Source organism: Oenanthe melanoleuca, chromosome 2 (assembly GCF_029582105.1).
Source record: "Oenanthe melanoleuca isolate GR-GAL-2019-014 chromosome 2, OMel1.0, whole genome shotgun sequence".
Lineage (NCBI taxonomy): Eukaryota > Metazoa > Chordata > Aves > Passeriformes > Muscicapidae > Oenanthe > Oenanthe melanoleuca.
In genome coordinates, this window is record NC_079335.1 from 82,242,170 (window position 1) to 82,264,318 (window position 22,149).

General features: G+C 43.7%; 2 protein-coding genes across 7 annotated transcripts; both read left to right on the forward strand.

Moving 5' to 3' along the window:
- The first annotated feature begins 595 nt into the window (after positions 1-595).
- On the forward strand, positions 596-7,869 carry LOC130250431 (ribosyldihydronicotinamide dehydrogenase [quinone]-like). 3 transcript variants are annotated; one of them, XM_056486120.1, is made up of 7 exons: positions 596-755; positions 890-949; positions 2,003-2,167; positions 3,041-3,171; positions 4,657-4,770; positions 6,111-6,203; positions 7,071-7,869. In XM_056486120.1, exons 2-7 carry the CDS (start codon positions 943-945, stop codon positions 7,242-7,244), a joined length of 684 nt encoding a protein of 227 aa, XP_056342095.1. In that variant the 5' UTR covers positions 596-755; positions 890-942; the 3' UTR covers positions 7,245-7,869. The 3 variants fall into 3 exon arrangements, with proteins under 3 accessions (XP_056342095.1, XP_056342097.1, XP_056342096.1); XM_056486122.1 differs by having other exon boundaries at positions 619-755; positions 897-949; XM_056486121.1 differs by having other exon boundaries at positions 636-755; positions 873-949.
- A 3,606-nt stretch (positions 7,870-11,475) lies between these two features.
- On the forward strand, positions 11,476-19,123 carry LOC130250430 (ribosyldihydronicotinamide dehydrogenase [quinone]-like). 4 transcript variants are annotated; one of them, XM_056486117.1, is made up of 7 exons: positions 11,535-11,683; positions 11,998-12,040; positions 13,463-13,627; positions 14,504-14,634; positions 16,137-16,250; positions 16,633-16,734; positions 17,880-19,123. In XM_056486117.1, the coding sequence occupies exons 2-7, from the start codon at positions 12,034-12,036 to the stop codon at positions 18,051-18,053; spliced, it is 693 nt and encodes a 230-aa protein (XP_056342092.1). In that variant the 5' UTR covers positions 11,535-11,683; positions 11,998-12,033; the 3' UTR covers positions 18,054-19,123. The 4 variants fall into 4 exon arrangements, with proteins under 4 accessions (XP_056342091.1, XP_056342092.1, XP_056342094.1 ...); XM_056486119.1 differs by having other exon boundaries at positions 11,543-11,683; positions 11,974-12,040; XM_056486118.1 differs by having other exon boundaries at positions 11,557-11,683; positions 11,991-12,040.
- Positions 19,124-22,149: the final 3,026 nt, after the last annotated feature.

Sequence of the window (22,149 nt, forward strand, 5' to 3'; positions counted from 1 at the left end):
ATGCTGCTCAGGAGGTTAGACAAGTGAAAGTTATTTTTAGTCTCTGTGAACCTTAAGAGATGCTTATGGGAGACAAACCAACCCAAAAATTATTTGCCTCACTTTTAAAATAAAGGGCTTTGAGCTATCACCACACAGGAGTAAAATCTTCTAATTACGACAGATAATTCCACACAGTCATCAGCTCAACACTCCATAGCAGTCAAAAAAGCACAAATTTTATGTCATTAACTATTGGGACCACAGAGCAGAAAATCATCAGACTACTGGGTATATCCAAGGCATGTCCAGTGTGAAAACTACGTGTAGAGCAGGTTCCCTCACTTCAAGGAATGATACAGAACAACTGGAAGGGGGCAGAGAAGAGCCCTAGGAAAGGAGGGAAAGCACAGAGCAATTTCTGAACACAAGTCCCCGAAGAACAGTCCGGGAAAGATGTGATTCAGCCGGCACACGCTGCAAGTCCACAAAATCACCAGTGGACAGCACGGACCTTCGCTGTCCTGGCAGTACAAGAACTACAACTGTGGGGAATCGAACGAAAGCAGATGCAGAGGGGAAAAGCCGGAGCGGTGGCTGCGGGCGGCGCCGATCCCGATCCCGATCCCGCCCCGCGCTGGCGCTGCCCCGGGCTCGGGGCGGGCCGCCGGCAGGAGCTGGACTCGGTGACCCTTATGGGTCGGTTCCAGCTCTGGATATTCAGTGATTGGGCCGGTCCCAGCCCCTCCGCAGGTGTGCTGGGCCCCGAGGAGCAGGTAAGGGCAGCGGGGCTGGGCTGGGGCCGCTCTGGAGCCGCTTTCCAGGCGGCGGCCCGGCACCGGGAGCGGCACCCGGAGATTCTCCTCGCTCTTGTTCCTGATGTTTCTCACCAGCAAATCTCTCCCTTGAGGTCTCAGGCAGTACCAGATTATCAACAGAGACGCTCCCCAGCGCTCCCCAGCAATGGCAGGTAAGAACAAATGCGGTGAGATGCTGCTCGCTCCAGGCCTGGGCACAGGGCACCTCAGGGATGGTCTTTTCCAAACGACTGAATTTACCTCAGTAACAGATGCCTTGGAAAACTCCAGTTTCTAAATACTCTGTCCAAGTGGCCTCAGCTCTATCAAAAGGGAAACAATCTGGCAGCTTTGCAGAATCAAACAGAGCACCATGGGGAGCTTGTCCATCTCCAGGCACCCCCTAGAGCACGCTGTTTGCTGGGAGCTGGCAGAAACAGCATAGAGGCCACTGCTCTTTATATTCTGGAATAACATATATACAGAGGCTCTAAAAGTTTGTACATGTCTTGAATTGAATTTAGTATTTGATTCTGAAGTTTTAATAGTCTTTTTTGCATAACTCTTGTTTCATAAACACTGTGTACCTTGGTGAAATGATTAGCCCTTATCATTTAGGTTAAAAATGAGCTGCTGTTTCATCATATTTTCAGCTTGGCTTCTACTAATTATTCTTGACACAATAAACCTCCCTGTCACTCAGCAGGTGTTGCTCTGGATGGAAGCTGTATCCTAAAGCAACTGACCTCAGGTGATGCCAGAATTTTTGTCCTGGCTGTCAGGAACTAGGAGCTGCATGTTTTGCAAACCCAGCATTTTGCAATAATCCCTATAAATTTTACTCCCTGGTTATCTATAAACAACTGCTACTGCACACAAAATATTTCCTCTTTCCTTGTTGACTCAACAGGAGGAGCAATGTTTTACTGCTCTAGAGCAGTGTGACTTGCTATGGAACACCCCCTCTATCCACTGAATTCCTCCTAGGAAACAAAGCCCAGTGTAGCACAGAATTCCTGGGCAGGGCACATGCAGCAATCAGGGCCTCAGGAGTCACTGCTGCTGCTGTGCAGGAGTCAAGTGCTGCCACTGTCACTCTGCTTTCACTGCTTTTGTGCCCTTGGGAAAAGACACTAAAGAGCGAGGAACTAGTGCCAAGTCTACAAACTGTTCTGCATCTGCCTCCTAGATTCCAAATGGTCTTCTGGTTTTCTTTCTGCCTCCAGGGAAAAAAGTCCTGATAGTCTATGCACATCAAGAGCCCAAGTCCTTCAATGGAGCATTGTTGAAGATTGCTGTGGAAGAACTGACCAAGCAGGGCTGCAGTGTCACCGTGTCAGATTTATACGCCATGCAGTTTGAGCCCAGAGCAACAAGAAATGACATTGTTGGTGAGACCAGTCAAAATGCACCTTTTTCAACAATCAGTGACTTATAATCCCCCCCCATCAGGTATCAGAAGGCTGAAAAAAGTCTCCCTGAAATCTTCCCCATGCTGAACATGCAGAACTCTCAGTCTGTCTTGATAGGAGAAGTGCTCCAGCCCTCAGATCATCCAGAGATTAATAAGAAACAAATTTCATTAATAAGAAACTTATTTATGACAGACATCTGCATTTCTAAAAGTCAACTCCTGAGCATGAACTTTGTATCACAGTGAGATTAGTGAATGAGGAAAAAACACATTAGCACGTGTCCATAATCAGTCTCCAAAGTCCATTTCTCACAGGGAGGAAACGCCTTCAGATATCATTCTGGGACTTGCTGTACTTTAGTTCACAAGGCTACAACTGCCCCTGTCTTTTGCTAGACACTGATGATCTGCTAGTGGAATCAGTAGAGCTGGCCAATACTGTTTCCCCATCCCTTGGTGAATTTCCAGCTACAGAGGCTGGAAAACAGCTCCATAGTGCTGACAAGTGCATGATAGCCTCAGGAAAGCCAGAACAATTAATAACTCATTCTTTTAAATCTTCCACCTGCATCCCCAGAGTCCCGAGGCAAGCTTAGGTCCTCATATTGCTCTTCCTGTGTTGCTACAGGAAGGGGAAGTTTTAGAACTCTGAGATCCTACATTCGTCTCCATTTCAAAATGAAGTCACCATCACCTGTGATGATGCTGAATATCCAGTAAAGACAAGAAAGTAGGAAAAATGGAAAGCAGGAACTCAGCTTAGAACTGTGAATGGCAACCTACATTCAACTCTTATCAGGTGCTGATACTGGGCAGGGGACAAGGAATCACTGTTCACTTCTACCCACAGGTGGCCTGCACAACTCAGAAGCGTTCAATTATGGTGTGGAAACCTGGGAAGCTTACAAGAGGGGAGGTTTGTCCAAAGACCTGGTTGAAGAGCAGAAGAAGGTGCAGGAAGCAGACCTGCTGATTTTTCAGGTCATTATTTGAAACACAATTCAGTTGTGATGTTCACTTTCTCTCCAGGTGATGGTACAGTAAAAGCTACAGATCAGTAGAACAATTACCTGGGTCATTATTACAGCACATGCAGTAATTGAGTAGCACAAAGATGCAGGCTGAAACAACAGCAACACCAGGAACTTCCCAACACGGGGCCAAATAAATTCCATGTGTCTGGATGCACAAAGACTTATGTGAGCATGGATGTCAGGCAGGCTGACAGAAAGTAAAAGGCAACTGCTTCCTTCAGGGCATGTCGATAGTGTGAAAATTACAATGAATTACACTGACATGCTTAATCGAGGTATGGCCCCATTCTAAACTTAATCTAACTTTGAACAGAGGAATATATATAGAGAGATGTCTAAGGCCAACAGGCACACTAAGAAATATAAGGCTACTACTTCCAGTCACAGTACTTTGGGATTTGTAGACACAACGGAGAACAGAGATGGGCTGAAAAAATCCATTAGCAATTTCCATTAGTTCTTGTGCAACTCAGCAACAAATGAGAACACTCTACTTGGGAAAGCCCAATCCACTGACTTTGCTGTTTCCTTAACCAGAAAATAATCCTTGCTCTGCTTTCTATACTTGTACAATGCTATGAAGAGTTGAGTGTGTTCTGGTGCAGGGGGTGAAGAAAAAAAAAAAAAGAAATTTAAAAATCCTCTAAAGGACATTATAAAGGAATTCAAAATTTGCTACAGACTAAACTCACTACTTGTAGTGACTGTGGGGGTTGCCCAGTTTCCACTTGTTTTCACCTTGTATTGAGCCACACATGGTTACTTGTTTATAGAATTTCTTCCTCTGTGTGCATTGCGCACAAAGGTTTAGGGGTAATGATGCAGCCTTGTATAGGAGCCCATAAAGCCGTCAAGATAATGCTGTGAAGACAGGATAGCTTTGGGATGCAGTCCCATGGGCTAACTGGAAGATCTAGAAACCAAGGGTCCAACTATTAAGGAAGTCTTTTTCTTCTCAGTAAAGAGATTTGGGGTCAGGATGTCAGCAGGCTTTGCAAAGAAGTCTTTCCTATGATCCCCTGGCATTTGTCTGCAGACTGTCAGATCAGAACTGATCACCAGATGTCCATTCTGCTGGCAAGATATTAGATTCTTTTGCATTTCAGCCATAGGAGACATGATTCTGTACAGTCTTAAATCTGAATGAATTGGCAGCCTCCTACTTCATCCTATTCCACCTTTAACCAGGATGGAAGCCCTGACATGCATCACAGTGTTGGTGTGTTGTAGGTGCTCAGGTCTGGCCCTGAGGTAACTACAAACAGAAAGCGCTTCAGCTCCTTTTGCCAGGCACAGTTACTGCCTGTCCTGACAGACAGCTGGAAGAAGGCACATACAGGATTTGAGCAGTGTCAGAGGAGAGGATTGTCCCTTAGACCAGGCCTAAGGGTGGCCCAGACTGTGCTGACCAGGTGATTTTCTCTTTGCCTAGTTTCCCTTGTTTTGGTTCAACATGCCTGCAATCCTGAAGGGCTGGATGGACAGAGTCTTGGTCCAAGGCTTTGCTTATGATGTGTCAAAGGCTTATGATGGTGGCTTGCTCCAGGTATGTTTTTGGAATTGTTTTATTAAGGTCAAGGCCTGCACCATATTCTATGGGACCTTAGTCCTTTGTTTCCACTGTAGTTATTAAAGCTCTCACTTTACACTGCTCTGAAATATTGCTTTGGTAACATACTGAGTGATTTTCTGTGTTGTTCACATCGTCTGGAGGCAAGAAAATAAGGAGACTGCTGCATTTCCTAAAGATTTAAGCAATCTCCTAGAAATTTTTATTGGCCTACTGTGTGGGCTTTATCATTTATTAGGAGTATCAGAGTGCACTGTGTTAGCGTACAGCTTGCAAACCGTTTGTATCAATCCATTTCCTATAACTACAGTCTTCCCACCACTATAGGAGTGCTCTTATCTGTAATGACTAGCACACTAGCTGTCAAAGTCCTGTTCTGTCAAAGTCCTGTCAAGGGTTGGAGTTAAACTATAAAACTTAATTAGAAATCTGAAATACTCAGAGTATGAGTCTCTGTCACAACTATTTACTTGGAACTTTTTCTCTTTATAGCTTTTAATTTGGCAAGAGCAGTATCTCTCGATGTCAATTCATACATTTTTAATTCCCCAAAGCACTGGGAATATCCCTGGAGAATTCTGGCCCACTATCTCTGATAGATCTTATTTGGTACCAAATGCAGCATCAAAAAAACAATCAATATCAGTTTCGCATTTCTTTCACTGCATGTTAATCTCTGTTAGTTCTGATGTACTTTACAATTTCAAACATTTCAGTTTCTTTAAGTATCAGAAATGGCTGCCTCGCTGACATAAACAAGCATAATCACTAATGATCACAGCTGCATATAAACAGGCTCAAGAGATTTGGGATACTGCACTGGAAAAATGTTTGATTACAGAAGCTAAAACCAAGATGAGAGAAGCTGAGCACATGGCTAATACCATAGTCACAGGAGCAGTAGAAACATGGTGGTTAAGCAAGCCCAAGTTTGAAGGGCGACTTAAGCAATAAATTTCTGCAGTCAGAGAGGACAGGAATAAAGATTTTCACAGTAACATAGGGCTTTCCAGCCACAGTTTTCCAAATGTTGCATAAGGAAGAACAAGGATCAGCCCTCCTTCACACAAGGGTGTCAGACATAATTTTTCTTTTTAACCCATCTCTGCCCAAAGCCCAGACACTCAGTCCCTTGATGTAATTGTCTGACACCAATCTTTGCCTCAGAACTGCCAATCATTGGAACATGTAGGAAGGAAGAGGAGACCTCCTCCTCTAGAAACTCATGCTGTCCAGGTTCCTCCACATGTCCTTTGAACTATTCAGCCACTCTTCTTTAAACACGTCTAACTCAAGCACCACTTTCCTAATTCTAGGGCAAATTATCCTTGTTTTCTTTCACCACGGGAGGAACCAAAGAGAAATATGCAATCAGAGGTGATATTCGCTATCTCCTATGGCCCATGCAGGTAAAGTATATGAATATTTGGTTGCTGTCGGCTTTAGTTTTTACTATTCCAGCTATTTATAAACAGTTTTTAATTGATTATTTTATACAAAACATAAGAAATAATTAAGTTACCTGCTCCAAGCATCTGCAAGTTATAAACTGGGCTCTAAAATCCTGAGATTACTTCAAGAGTCCATAGAGTTTCAAAGTTGTTTTGTCCCACTTCCTCCAACTTGCAATCTGGGGAAAGCTTCTGCTGTCAGCTTTTCCAGTGTCTCTGGTGTTACAGGATTTCCTTTAGCTCTAGCATGCAGGATTTCTGTTCCCTGTGGTTACCCAATTTGTGCAAGATGCATGGTCTCCTCCCCACTGCAGTTACCAGCTCCTTACCCCTGAGGAGCTGTCCAGCTGCACAGCTCACAAGTAAATGTGACAAAAACACGAAACACAACTCTAAATTCAGAAACACACAGAGGGAAAATGGCAAGCTGAATTTCCACAGGCACTAGCTCTCATGCAGGATCATATGGCTATGATAGAGGCAAAAGCTTAAAAACCAAACCAAAACAAAAGAAAAATCCAAGAAACCAACATGGAAGTAGATGTGAAACACACTTCAGTTCAGGAACAATCTGTGAAAGTTCAAACCACAAAACGAACTTTAGACTGTCCCTTATCCTTGCAAATTGTACAATGCACAGCATCCAAAGAAAACAGTTCTGTGTGTTTAACAGCAATTTACTTCCCTTCTCCTGATAAATGCACAGATTTAGAGAACTTGACTCATATTGGATCAGAGAAGCAGAATAACTTGAATCTTCCATGTTCTTCAAATCAAAGTAAAAGAGTAAATATTTCCTGAGGCATTTCTTTGTTTTGCATCCAGCATGGAATCATGCACTTCTGTGGTGTCAAGGTCCTTGAACCTCACATCTGTTATGCTCCAGCCTGTGTCTCTGAGGAGAAGAGGAAGGAGATGCTGACTGCCTGGACCCAGCGTCTGAAGACTCTTTGGAAGGAAGAGCCCATAGACTGCTCTCCTGACTGGTATTTCAAGTAGTGTTCAGGTGCAAGACTACAGAGAGAAGATTTATTTTTCTCCATTTTTTTTGATGCTCCATCTGAATATTTGAACTAATCTCCTAATTCAAACACATTTTAAAAACCTTAATACTACATCTGGCAGTTTAACTGACAATGTAGCATTTATCTTTACTGATTCCCAAGGGATTCCCTTCAAGGATGGGTACAAAACTCATTGTGAAGTTCTCCTTACTCATATAAACAGTGTCATCCTGCACCTGCCTCCTTGTGGTTGATAACATATGTGATAATTCATGGCAGATCATACCATTGCTGCTTGTGAAACAGTACATGGCCAAGTTTACTTTAACACTTTTTGTACCATTTGCCACTTTTTTTCCTTTACCAGGGACTATGGTAAAGGAAATTATCCAACTTGTCATTTAAGAGCCCAAGACTGATTGTGAGAGCCTACACTTGTGCCGTGGAGCTATGAAACCAGATCATGAGTAGTGTTGCAAAAGGATGTACAGTTGCAAAGTATCTTAAACAGCTGGAAGGCTTGTGGGCAGCCTCAGACTTTTAGACACATTTACAAAGCAACGTTAAAACCGTATCAGATACCAGAAAAGGGAAAAAATAAATGCAAATTTTGTACATTAGTATGTGAGTGAATTGCCCTTCTTTGTAGACTACAATTTCCATTAGTAAACTATGCAGCTTCCTAAAATCAAAGGGATTTCTCCATTTTGATTATCCTTTGTAGAGACAAAATCCTGGGTTTTTCCTGCTCTCTCACGCCAGTCACGTGTTGTTGTTTGCTTCTGTATGGAGTGAAAGGCCACATCTAGCAGAGACATTTCCCAGGAAGCAGAGCTGCTGGTGTCTGCTGTGGGGCATGTGAGCCCCAAAGTTTTCAGGTTCCACAAGGGTGCTGCTGTTGCAATGCTTTGTCAACTGTGCAGTGACAGTGGGTGCTGAGCCAAGAGTTACTGTCCTTGTCCTGATGTGCTTTCAGTGCATGCTATGCAGGGCACTGTGCTGGGCTGCACGTGTTCTGACACATACCTTTCCAAAACTCGGGACAATTTTACCATATAGAAAACCAGCAGAGACTGGTCTGTGGTTAGTAAGGAGAGAGAAAAGAAGTGGCAGTATTGCTTTCTTAGCAGCACTGGAAATGTATGTTACAGCCATTTTGCACTAAAGAACAATTGTCCTTCTAAATCACATTATGCTAGAAGTCAACTGTCACCCTGCCAAACCAGTATTGATTTCATGAGAATTAAACTAGAATTAGGTGAGTAACTTGTAGCTGCCCTTCAGGCTGGGGAGAACGGTATAAAAGAACATGCTTTCCTCTTCCATTTAGTCTGGGAATTTGCTTTTTGTTGCTGGTGGTCCTGCTCTCCCACAGATGTCTAGGCAATACTCTGATATTTTTCTAGAAATCATTACTGTATTTCTTTTATTTAGTGTTCTGAAATGGCAGGTCAAACTTGCTTGTAAATGCAGAACAATAGAGGAAAACAAACTGATACCCATCTGAACTATGTTACCAAGAAGCTTCACAGCCTAGAGAAACCAAGACTGATGTTTTGCAGTAAGGTGCCTTTAATCCAGGTTTCAAAAAAACTGACATTTAAAGTCAAGTGTAGTTCATTCTGTGAATGGTTCACTATTGGGTTCCTGAAGCAGCATCACTGAGGTGAGCTGCCTACTTGCAGAGGAATATACTTTGTAATAGACTATTTATCAAAAGATTGAGCTGAAGAGAGAAACAGCCAATAACTAATACCATGCACAATGCAAGTACTACTTCTTTTCTTACCTTTTTTTTTTTTATGAAAAACTCTACTGTGTTATTAGATACCTCAAAGCCTAAAGAGGCTATATTCTACATAAGAGATGCAAAGAATTTAAGCTGATGCTACACTCAAGTTCATGCTGGATAATTGTCTCATCATTCTAAGAGTATTAAAATGTTCAGTTTCATGCACCTTGAATACACAGGAATTCTGATATGTTTGAAAAACTCAGGAAGGAGACAAAAGACCAGCTTCTTCTTTAGGACTGTGGAGCCAAAATACCCCACAGCTGTTTCTGAATGACCCTTGATGAAATAAGAAAGCATTTTGTTGACATCCAACAGAGAGAATAAACCAAGACCTAAACCATAATCTTGTCCACATAATAGATTGTTAAAACTGCAAATACGGTTGTACCCCAGTGAGACATACAGAGCAAAGGTGATTCTTCACTGGAATTCAATAAGAATCCAAGAGAAAATTAAATCCTCTCAATATACTCTACCCCTACACCCTTGTACTTCTGCCATCTGTTGCTAGGCCACAGCTCAGCATCCATGAGAAATGTCAGGTAGTGGTCTTCAGAACTCAACTGCAGTGAAAATTCGGAACTCAACTGCAGTCAGTCACCAACCACACTGGTTCCCAAGGCCTCTGTAGCCTCCCATTCTGCATTCTCACTCCCAGGGGGATGCAACCCTTCTCCATAAGCATCAGCTCTGTTGGTTGCTGCAGCTTCTCCCACCTCAGCCCTCTGAGGGCTCAGAGAAATACAATATGAGTTTTGGTGCTCAGATGATGCAAAACTAGCTAAGATCACAGCTTCTTTCTTTAAAATCAACACAACAGCATAATATCTTCATGGCTGCTGGACAGCAGGGGGATCAATCAGACCAATTAATGCTTTATTTTTAGATTAAAAGGTAGATTATAGAAAGATTATAGACAGGTATTTTCTTAGAGTTTTGCCCACTGATGATGCCCCTCCCCAGAGTTTTGGACAGGGTATAGAGCCCAGAATTAACATTCCAGCATTGAGTCATCTCCAGAGCTGGAAACCTCCTGTGTGAGAGAACACTTATCCTTGCTGGGCCAGGTAGAGTGTTAAGCCAGGGAAAGCCAAAGAATGATTATGCTCAGGTCCCTACAGAACTTGCAATTCATCAGAGAAATGGAGAGGGGAAAGTCTCTAAAAAGATAGCTGGCAGCAAGAAGGAAGGAGGCTTAAAAATTAAACCTTTGTTGGCAAAGCTTACTACTAAAATACAGCCCTTAAAGATAATACCAGGAAAACAGATACAATGTCACCTTCCCATTAGGGCACAAGCTTACTGTGACTGGATTTTTAGTTAAGATTAAAAAACGAGGTAACCATTCCAGGTAGCCTTGGTCTAGCACTGTGGAGATTTGTTGCTTTTATTCATCAACCCCTATAATTTTTCGAGTGGTGCAATGAAACCTGCAAATTTCACATACAGTAGTTTTCATCCTACTGGCAAAAAAAAAAAAAAAAAAAAAAAAAAAAAAAACACAACAAAAAAAACAGCTACACGTCAAAGGTTTGGCCTCTAAACACATGGAAATAAATGCCAGTATCTCCCTTTCTTAAGGGGGAAAAATTTGTCAAAACCAAATTGAAGGAGACTTATACCTTTCAAACAAAACAATTCTTATAAATTCAGGCATCTCTCTTCCTGCCTTCATACATCCTTCATATCCTGCCCCATATATCATGCAACGCCCAAAATTAGAAAAACCAAACCGAAGGAAAGCTCAGAAGTCAAATGTTACCAGAGATACCACATCTGTATTTGCATTTGACCCTCTAGACAGAAGGTCCAATAACACTCTCCTTGAGATACCTCACAGTGGGGATGGACACAAATTGCTGCATTCAAACTACAGTGAGCTCAGTGTGACAATTCAGCATTTGGTGCTGAGTCTCCTCTTTAGGGTAGGTGTGATCAGCCCTTGCATCAGGAGCTGTCAGAGCATTAAACTCCTGTCTCAATACCAGCTGATCCAGAAGGGGTGGAAACAGGAACGTGCTGGTCCTGCATCAGTTCCACTAGTTCCCCTATCAACAATTTTTTTCTTTTTTTTTTCTTTTGTTTTTCTTTTGCAAAATCTTAGAAAGGAGCTGTTTGCTCAGTTCGTCCAACACAGGGCAGAGAGAAAACTTCATCTTGAAAGTGATCACCAAGGCTGTCATGTCTTTCCAAACTCCCAGCCACCCGCATCCTTCTGTGTCCCACCTGTCTTTCCCATGGAACACCTTTCAGAAAGCTGGAAGGGAGGAGCCCCTGCTCCCGGCAGATACCCGTGCTGGCCAGCACAAAGCAGACAGTGCCACCCTGGGAGAGCAGATAAGGGTAGATGGATGGTTTAGGAGCTCGCACACTGCGTTGCTGGGGGAAGTGAAGGACGAGCTCTGTACGTGAAGAGCAGAGACCCAGCATAAAAAGACACCCAGCGATGGTGGTGGTGTCCCAGGCTGTCACAGCGGCGGAGGCGCGGCCTGGAGCGCAGCCGGAGCAGCGGGCGGCGCCGCTCCCGATCCCGCCCCGCGCTGGCGCTGCCCCAGAGCCCGGGACGGGCGGGCAGCGGGACCGCCGGGAAGCGCCGCTCCCGATCTCGCCGCAGATTTGCTCGGGACCCCGAGGAGCAGGTAAGGAGGGCCTGGCTTGCGCTGGCCGGGGCGCCGGGGGCTGCTCCGAAGCCGCTTTGGAGAGGGGGCCCGGCCCGGCGCGATGCAGCCGGCGCAGCCCCGGGCCGAGGCCGCCGAGCGCCGGTCGGGCGGCCGGAGGAGAATTCCCGCTCCAGGGCCCGGGCCGAGAGCCGGGAGCTTCCCTCCCTTGGCCAGGGCCCGCCTCGCGTGAGTGCCTGTACTCACACTACGGCACACTTCCCACTGAAACTGCGATTCTCCTCACGCCTGTTCCTGATGTTTCTCACGAGCAAATCTCTCCCTTGAGTTCCCAGGCAGTACCGGATTATCAACAGAGACGCTCCCCAGCAATGGCAGGTAAGAGCAAATGCGGTGAAATGCTGCTCGCTGCAGGCCTGGGCACAGGGCACCTCAGGGATGGGGCCTCTGCTGTGTTTAGCTGGGACACTGAGGTCCTAGTTTTCCAAACGACTGAATTTACCTCAGCAAGTGATGCCTTGAAAAACTCCAGTCTCTCTAAACACTCTGTCCAAATGTCCCCAGCTCCACCAAAATGGAAACAAAAAGCATTTTTGCTTTTTGAATAAAAATAAAATAAAACTTAGCGTTTTTTGGAGCACGTGATATGTCCAGGCACCAAGCTCCATTTGTTGAGACCTGACAGGAACAGCAAAGTTGTAAGAGCTCCTGAAAATCCAGAGTAAGGTATGGAGCAGGGATTTAAAGACTTTATACACACATTGAATTTACGATAGCATTTGACCTGCAAGTTTTAATAGTCTTTTTTGCACAGTTCATGTTTCATAGGCACTATGTTCCCAAATCCAGAAGCTGTGCCACAGAGAAACTGAGTTCAGGAGATGCCTGAGTTTTTGTGTTAGCAGTCAGGAAGCAAGAGCTGCATGTTTTGCAGACCCTGTCATTTTCAACAGTCCCTGTAAATTTCCCTCTCTGGTATCTGTAAACAATGGCAAGCCCATACAAAATCTTTCCTTTGTTTTCACTGATGAATGGTTTTTAAGAGAATTATTAAAATTGTTGGGCCTGTGCTCAATAAAACATTGAGCACACAATGGAGCCCTTTGAGCAGAACTTTGTTACACACCTCTAAGATGTTCCATCCCTATAACACATGCCTGGCTACTCAGCTTACCTTGAATCCACTTTGACAGCAGTGTGAGATAGACGTAACAGTCTAATCTCTGAGAAAAAAATTATGTTGCTCTTTACAGAAGTCACTGTGATGGTACTGAAGTGGGACAGGAGCATCTTAAATGTCTACCCCAGTGTTGCAACTTGCACAGCACTGAAATGAAAGATCAGAAGGGGATCCCACACTGCTGTAGGAAGGTGTTCTGATCTCTCAGAAGTTGTTTCCATGACACTTTGCGGCAATCTGAACTGGCACTGCTTTTTGGGCGGTAGTGGAATCAGACCAACAGAAATGTTGTCTCAAGAGAAGGGGCTGACTTGTACTGCTCTAGGGCAGTGTGACTTGCTATGGAACACACCCTCTGTCCACTGCGTTCCACCTAGGAAACAAAGCCCAGTGTAGCACAGAATTCCTGGGCAGGGCACATGCAGCAATCAGGGCCTCAGGAGTCACTGCTGCTGCTGAGTAGGAGTCAAGTGCTGCCACTGTCACTCTGCTTTCACTGCTTTTGTGCCCTTGGGAAAAGACACTACAGAAAGAGCGAGGAACAAGTGCCAAGTCTACAAACTGTTCTGCATCTGCCTCCTAGATTCCAAATGGTCTCCTGGTTTTCTTTCTGCCTCCAGGGAAAAAAGTCCTGATAGTCTATGCACATCAAGAGCCCAAGTCCTTCAATGGAGCATTGTTGAAGATTGCTGTGGAAGAACTGACCAAGCAGGGCTGCAGTGTCACCGTGTCAGATTTATACGCCATGCAGTTTGAGCCCAGAGCAACAAGAAATGACATTGTTGGTGAGACCAGCCAAAATGCACCTTTTTCAACAATCAGTGACTTATAATCCCCCCCCATCAGGTATCAGAAGGCTGAAAAAAGTCTCCCTGAAATCTTCCCCATGCTGAACATGCAGAACTCTCAGTCTGTCTTGATAGGAGAAGTGCTCCAGCCCTCAGATCATCCAGAGATTAATAAGAAACAAATTTCATTAATAAGAAACTTATTTATGACAGACATCTGCATTTCTAAAAGTCAACTCCTGAGCATGAACTTTGTATCACAGTGAGATTAGTGAATGAGGAAAAAACACATTAGCACGTGTCCATAATCAGTCTCCAAAGTCCATTTCTCACAGGGAGGAAACGCCTTCAAATATCATTCTGGGACTTACTGGGACACTTTAGTTCACAAGGCTACAACTGCCCCTGTCTTTTGCTAGACACTGATGATCTGCTAGTGGAATCAGTAGAGCTGGCCAATACTGTTTCCCCATCCCTTGGTGAATTTCCAGCTACAGAGGCTGGAAAACAGCTCCATAGTGCTGACAAGTGCATGATAGCCTCAGGAAAGCCAGAACAATTAATAACTCATTCTTTTAAATCTTCCACCTGCATCCCCAGAGTCCCGAGGCAAGCTTAGGTCCTCATATTGCTCTTCCTGTGTTGCTACAGGAAGGGGAAGTTTTAGAACTCTGAGATCCTACATTCGTCTCCATTTCAAAATGAAGTCACCATCACCTGTGATGATGCTGAATATTCAATAAAGACAAGAAAGTAGGAAAAATGGAAAGCAGGAACTCAGTTTAGAACTGTGAATGGCAACCTACATTCAACTCTTATCAGGTGCTGATACTGGGCAGGGGACAAGGAATCACTGTTCACTTCTACCCACAGGTGGCCTGCACAACTCAGAAGCGTTCAATTATGGTGTGGAAACCTGGGAAGCTTACAAGAGAGGAGGTTTGTCCAAAGACCTGGTTGAAGAGCAGAAGAAGGTGCAGGAAGCAGACCTGCTGATTTTTCAGGTCATTATTTGAAACACAATTCAGTTGTGATGTTCACTTTCTCTCCAGGTGATGGTACAGTAAAAGCTACAGATCAGTAGAACAATTACCTGGGTCATTATTACAGCACATGCAGTAATTGAGTAGCACAAAGATGCAGGCTGAAACAACAGCAACACCAGGAACTTCCCAACACGGGGCCAAATAAATTCCATGTGTCTGGATGCACAAAGACTTATGTGAGCATGGATGTCAGGCAGGCTGACAAAAAGGAGAGCAAGGATTATTTTCTGGGCAAGGAGCCAGTGAAGTCAGGGAACTGGGCTTTCCCAAGTACACTGTTCTCATTTGTTGCTGAGTTGCACAAGCACTACTGGGAATTGCTAATGAATTTTTTCAGCCCATCTCTATTCTCCACTGTGCCAGCTCTGTCCCCAGTCTCTACAAATCCCAAAATACTGTGAAGGGAAATAGTAGCCTTATATTTCTTTGTGACCCTGTTGGCTTTAGACATCTCTCTATATACATATTCCTCTGTCCAAAGTTAGATTAAGTTTAGGATAGGGCCATATCTCAATTAAGTATTTCACTGTAAGTTATCATAATTTTCACACTATTGCTTCCCAAGAAAGAACTGTAAGACATGCCCTGAAGGAAGCAAGTGCTTTCTCCATCTGTAGAATGCTATGAAGCATTGCATATGTCCTGCTGCAGCAAAAAAAAAAAGAAATTTAAAAAGCCTTTACAGGACATCATAAAGGAATTCAAATTTTGTTACAGACTGAACTCACTACTTGTAGTGACTGTGGGGTTGCCCAGTTTCCACTTTGTTTTCACCTTGTATTGAGCCATGGTTACATGTAGAATTTCTTCCTCTGTGTGTAATATGTAAAAAGGTTTAGGGGTAATGATGCAGCCTTGTATAGGAGCCCATAAAGCCGTCAAGATAATGCTGTGAAGACAGGATAGCTTTGGGATGCAGTCCCATGGACTAACTGGAAGATCTAGAAACCAAGGGTCCAACTATTAAGGAAGTTTTTTTCTTCTCAGTAAAGAGATTTGGGGTCAGGATGTCAGCAGGCTTTGCAAAGAAGTCTTTCCTATGATCCCCTGGCATTTGTCTGCAGACTGTCGGATCAGAACTGATCACCAGATGTCCATTCTGTTGTCAAGATATTAGACTCTTTTGCATTTCAGCCATAGGAGACATGATTCTGTACAGTCTTAAATCTGAATGAATTGGCAGCCTCCTACTTCATCCTATTCCACCTTTAACCAGGATGGAAGCCCTGACATGCATCACAGTGTTGGTGTGTTGTAGGTGCTCAGGTCTGGCCCTGAGGTAACTACAAACAGAAAGCACTTCAGCTCCTTTTGCCAGGCACAGTTACTGCCTGTCCTGACAGACAGCTGGAAGAAGGCACATACAAGATTTGAGCAGTGTCAGAGGAGAGGATTGTCCCTTAGACCAGGCCTAAGGGTGGCCCAGACTGTGCTGACCAGGTGATTTTCTCTTTGCCTAGTTTCCCTTGTTTTGGTTCAACATGCCTGCAATCCTGAAGGGCTGGATGGACAGAGTCTTGGTCCAAGGCTTTGCTTATGATTTGTCAAAGGCTTATGATGGTGGTTTGCTCCAGGTATGTTTTTGGAATTGTTTTATTAAGGTCAAGACCTGCACCATATTCTATGGGACCTTAGTCCTTCTTTATCACTGTAGTTATTTAAAACTCTCACTTTACATTGTGTTGAAGTAGTGTATCAGCTCTGCTTCATTACACAAGGGTGTCAGACACCTAATTCCAGTTCTTTAACCTATCTCTTCCCAAAGACACACAGTCCACTGTCTAATTGTATGACATCAACCTTTGCCTCAGAACTACGTCTTCATGTACAGTCTGGGAAGGAAGAGGTCACCCTCTCCTCTAGAAATCCATGCTGTCCAGGTTTCCCTGAATATCTTTTGAACTATTCAGCCACTCTTCTTTAAATATATCTTAATCACTACTTTCCTAATTCTAGGGTAAACGATCCCTGTTTTCTTTCACCACGGGAGGAAGCCAAGAGATGTATTCAAAAGGAAGTATCAGTGGTGATATTCGCTATATCCTCTGGCCCATGCAGGTATAATATATGAACATTTGGTTGTTTACATAATTTTTTTATCATTCCAGCTATTTTTAACAATTGTTTGATTGGGTTTTTTAATAGGAAATATAATAATTATCAAGTTGTCAGTTAAAAGGATCTGCAAGTTGTAAACTGTTACATAAAATCCTGGGACTTCATTAAAAGTCCACTGACTTTTAAAGTTATTTTGTCCCTTTTCCTCCAGATCAGCTTAACATTGAAAGAGAAAGCTTAACACTGTCAACCCTATAATTTCCCTGCTGTTACAGGATTTCCTTTGGCTCAGCCATACGGGATTTCTTTTTCCTGTGGTTTCCCAATTCATGTAGAATGCAGGGCAGGAGAGGAGTCACACATTACCCTGTCAGTAACAATCAATACACAAAAGTTAGCATTCCTCTTCTAATTGCTACTCTTTTATCAGAAGTACCCAGCATGGTTTGGGAAATACAGGTGGTAAGGCAAATTTTGCCAGCTTCTTCCAGGTACAATACAACAGATGAGCTAAAATTCCATGGTCTCCTCCCCATCAATTACCAGTTGCCTGCTCCTGTGGAGCTGTCCAACTGCAGAGCCCACAGGTCAACATGGCAAAAACATGAAACACAATTCTAAATTCAGAAACACACAGGGGGAAAATGGCAAGTTGAGCTGATTCCACAGGCACTAGCCTTCATACAGGGACATTTGTCTAAGCAAGAGGGAAAAAGGTGAAAAAACCCCCAGCTTAGAAGTAGATGTGGAACAGTGCAGTTAGAGACCAATCCAAGGAGTTTCAAACTGGACAATGAAGTTTTAGCCACCTGTGATCCTTGCAAACTGAATAGTGAACAGCTGCCAAAGAGGACAGTTCTGTGGGATTAACAGCAGTTAAAAATAAATTCCACAGAGCAGAATAAATGAAGTTGCCCTTATCTTTCAGTAGCTTGCATGCCATTCTGCTGAATACCTTCAGTAGTAACTGCCTGGATGGGTAGTGAACTGCCGCAATTTTTTTCCTTCTGATAAATGCACAGATTTAGAGAACTTGACTCATATTGGATCAGAGAAGCAGAATAACTTGAATCTTCCATGTTCTTCAAATCAAAGTAAAAGAGTAAATATTTCCTGAGGCATTTCTTTCTTTGTTCTGCATCCAGCATGGAATCATGCACTTCTGTGGTGTCAAGGTCCTTGAACCTCACATATGTTATGCTCCAGAGAATGTCTCTGAGGAGAAGAGGAAGGAGATGCTGACTGCCTGGACCCAGCGTCTGAAGACTCTTTGGAAGGAAGAGCCCATAGACTGCTCTCCTGACTGGTATTTCAAGTAGTGTTCAGGTGCAAGACTACAGAGAGAAGATTTTTTTTTCCTCCATTCTTTTTGATGCTCTATCTAAATACTTGAACATTAATCTCAAATGCATTTTAAGAATCTTAAATACTACATCTAGCAGTTTAACTGACAACATAGCATTTATCTTCACTGATTTCCAAGGGATTCCCTTCAAGGATGGGTACAAAACTCTTTGTGAAGTTCTTGCTCACATAAACGGTGTCATCCTGCCTCCTTGTGGTTGATAACATACGTGAAAATTCATGGTAGATTGTACCATTGCTGCTTGTGAAACAGTACATGACCAAGTTTATTTTAGCACTTTTTGTACCATTTACCACCTTTTTTCCTTTACCAGAGAATATGGTGCCCATACACAACCTTTAAAAGCCCAAGATTGATTGTGAGAATCACGATTGACTTGTGCCTTGAAGCAACAAAACCAGTGTACAGCTGTACAGTTGCAAAGTGTCTTAAACTGCTGGAAAGCCTTGTGGGCAGCCCTAGATTTCTCCAGATGTCTATAAAGCAATATTAAAGTTATGACAAATACCAGAAAAGGGAAAAATAGATACAAATGTAGTGGTATGTGCATGAATTGCCTTCCTTTATAGACTATGCCTCCCATTTGTAAAGTATGCATCGTGCCATAATCAAAGTAGAGAGAAAAAGGAATCCTGTCTTTTGCCTGCCCCGTCACACCAGTCAGTGTTGGTGTTTGTGACTGGAGGCTGTTTGCTTCCTCTCCAGCATCAGCATTGATGGGCTTCATTGGAGATCTCCAGCACCAGCAGTTGTTGAGGAAGAGCACTAACCCAAAAACCTGCAGGTGCACTGTCTGTCTGTGGGTCAGGATCTATGGGACAAATGAATTGTCTGGCTCTTAATAGCCTGGATTTTTACCTGGAACTGTAGCAGGATTATTTTTGTGCTTTAGAGTTGTTAAGCCTGTTTGTGCATATGTCAAGGAGTGGGTTTCTTGCTTAGCTACTGAATTTCTTGATTTGACTTGCTCACCAACTGCTGCCTTTGCACTTTGATATTAAAAGAATGTGGCCTCTATAAGAACCTGTCTCCTGAGTCACTGTCAAACGGCACCTAGACCTCTGTGCATCTGCCATACCTTGTGGCATTCTTGTCACACCCCCTTACGGTTCCTTAAGGACTAATTGGATAATAAACAAGCTAAGCCCAGGCTCTGGAGGCTCACTGTAAGCTGATACACCAGACTAGGAAATGCCACCACAGGGAAAGGGTCACGTGTTGCTATTTGCTATCATATGAAGTGAAAGGCCACATCAAGCAGAGATATTTCCCAGGAAGCAGAGCTGCCCCAAGCTGTCACAGATGTCTGCTGTGGGGCTTGTGAGCCAAAGTCTTTAGGTTGCAGAAGCAGGAAATTTTCTTTGGCTCAACAGCTCTGTTATAGGAAAAGGAAAATAAGAGGGAATAAGGAAATAAGTGTTACACATCTAAGTTGTGGGGAAAGCAGATTCATGGCTCAAAGACTTAAGGAGAACAACTTAAAGTTGAGAGAAATCTGAGGACAAAATTTAAAATTGCACAGAAGAGAAATCATCCTTCTAATCACTGTGTTCAATTAGCAGACTATTCAGGAAAGAAGGAAATTGAAGTGAAAGCAGAAGCTGCAATTGTCAAACCAATGTTACTGCTTTGGATCAACTGCAGAGCTTAGTGGGGCTAAGTACTAGATAAAGAATGCCAGACTGACCTGTATGTTGAGGATACTGAGCACTATCTGGCAGACACATGCCAGCTCCTACACATATGGTAGCACTAAGTTTTAATAAGATGGCTGAGATTTTTAGTACAAAGTTTGTGAATGGTTGAGCTTAATGCAAATTCAAGTAAAAGAAAACTAATAGGCTTATTAAATTCTCATTAATGTTAAAATTGAAGACTTCTGCTGAGATAAATTCATTATTGGGAAAAGCATTAAAGATTTACCAATCTTTTTGTCCATTTCAAGATAACCTTTCCTTCATCTCAATCAGAATTTAGACATTTCTCTGTAAATTCAGTTTGCATTTTTGGATTGATTTGTTTTCCCTTTTCATTCAATGAAGGAATGTCATAACTGGCAACATCGACCTCTAAGCACATACAAATAAATGACAATTTTTTTCTTTGCCTAGTGCTTATTGGGAAATCACCACTGAATGAGACTGACACCTTTTCAACCAAACAATTCTTATAAATTTACCTATCTCTCTTCCTGCCTTTAGGCTACACCTTCGGCCCCATACACAATGCAAAGCTAAACAGCAGAAGAACCAAACTAGACAAACCAATAGACCAAAGAAAGAAAAAAAAAAAAAAAAAAAAAACAAACCAAAAAACCTCAGAGGTCAAATATTATCATAAGACTTCTGTAATGTTTGGGATTGCAGGAGAAAACCAAAACTGCACAATTGGCCTACCTGAGATACCACATCTGTATTTGCATTTGCTTTATTTAGCTGACAAATGTCCCAGACTCTCTGCAAGTTCAGTAACGCTCTCCTTGAGATACCTCACAGTGGGGATGGACACAAAATGGCTGCATTCAAACTACAGAGAGCTCAGTGTGACAGTTCAGCATTTGGTCCTGAGTCTTCTCTTTAGGGTAGATGTGATGAGCCTTTGCATCAAGAGCTGTCAGAGCATTAAATTCCTGTTCTTTCTCGATACCAGCTGATCCAGAATGGGTGGAAAACAGGAATTTGCTGGTCCTGCATCAGTTCCATTATCAATTTTATTTTTTTTTCCCCAAAATCTTAGGAGGTGTTTACTCAGTTTGTCCAGCACAGGGCAGTTTTGATACTCAGAGAGAAAACTTCATCTTGAAAGTGATCACCAAGGCTGTCCTATCTCTCCAAACCCACAATCACCTGCATCCTTGTGTGTCCCACCTGTCTTTCCCATGGAACACCTTTCAGAAAGCTGGAAGGGAGGAGCCCCTGCTCCCAGCAGATGCACGTGTGGGCCAGCACGAAGCAGACATTGTCACCCTGGGACAGCAGATAAGGGTAGATGGAAGGTTTAGGAGCTCACATATGGCATTGCTAACCATCAAAGGGAGAAATGAAAAACATAATTTGTGGGTTGCTATTGCCCTACCTCGTTGATCTGCTGCTGCTCTTCTATTGTTACCGCTTTAAAGCACTATAGGGAATGCAACAGTTCCCCAGAATGGGAAAGATCATTAGATATTCATAATTGCCATCCTTTTCACAGAAAAACAGCAAAGGGATGGCCCTTATGTAAAGAAGCCATATTAGCTACACACTTGACATTTAGAGGAGGTTGAACTATGTGTTTTACAGAGATCCTTTTGGTTATGTATTCCTGCAGCTGTCCCCGGGACTGTTATCTGTAATAGAGACTCTGCTGACAAAAGAAACTCCTTTCTCCGCCCTTCCTGAATAAATCCTCACATATCCAGTGCCAAATCTTCCATAGACAAAGGCATTTCCAACATACGTCGAGCTCCCAGGCTGCTCTCAGTCCCGATAACATCGACAGTTTTTCAAGATTCATAGTGCCCAAAGAGCTCAGGCAGCGACAGAGTAACCGTGTGACACCGATCGCAGCGCCCAGAGAGCCCAAGCAATGACAAAGCCACTGCAAGGCACCGATCAGAGTGCCCAGAGAGCTTAGGCAGCGACAGATTCTCTGCCGGCACCTATCGCATTGCCCAGAGAGTTCGGGCAGTGACAGTCACGGTGCGGCGCCGATCGCAGTGCCCAGAGAGCTCGAGCAGTGGCAGAGTTCGGCTTGTGGCACCGACCGCAGAGCCCAAAGGCTTCAGGCAGTGACAGAGTCACGGTGTGGCACCGACCGTAATGCTCATGCAGCTGAGGCAGTGGCACATGCTCTGCCAGCACCGATCAGAGTGCCCAGAGAGCTCAGGCGGCGACAGAGTAACCGTGTGACACCGATCGCAGCGCCCAGAGAGCCCAAGCAATGACAAAGCCACTGCAAGGCACCGATCAGAGTGCCCAGAGAGCTCAGGCAGCGACAGAGTCACTTCCAGGCGCCGATCGTAGTTCTCGGGGAGCCCGACAGGCGACAGCGTCATCACGTAGCGCCGA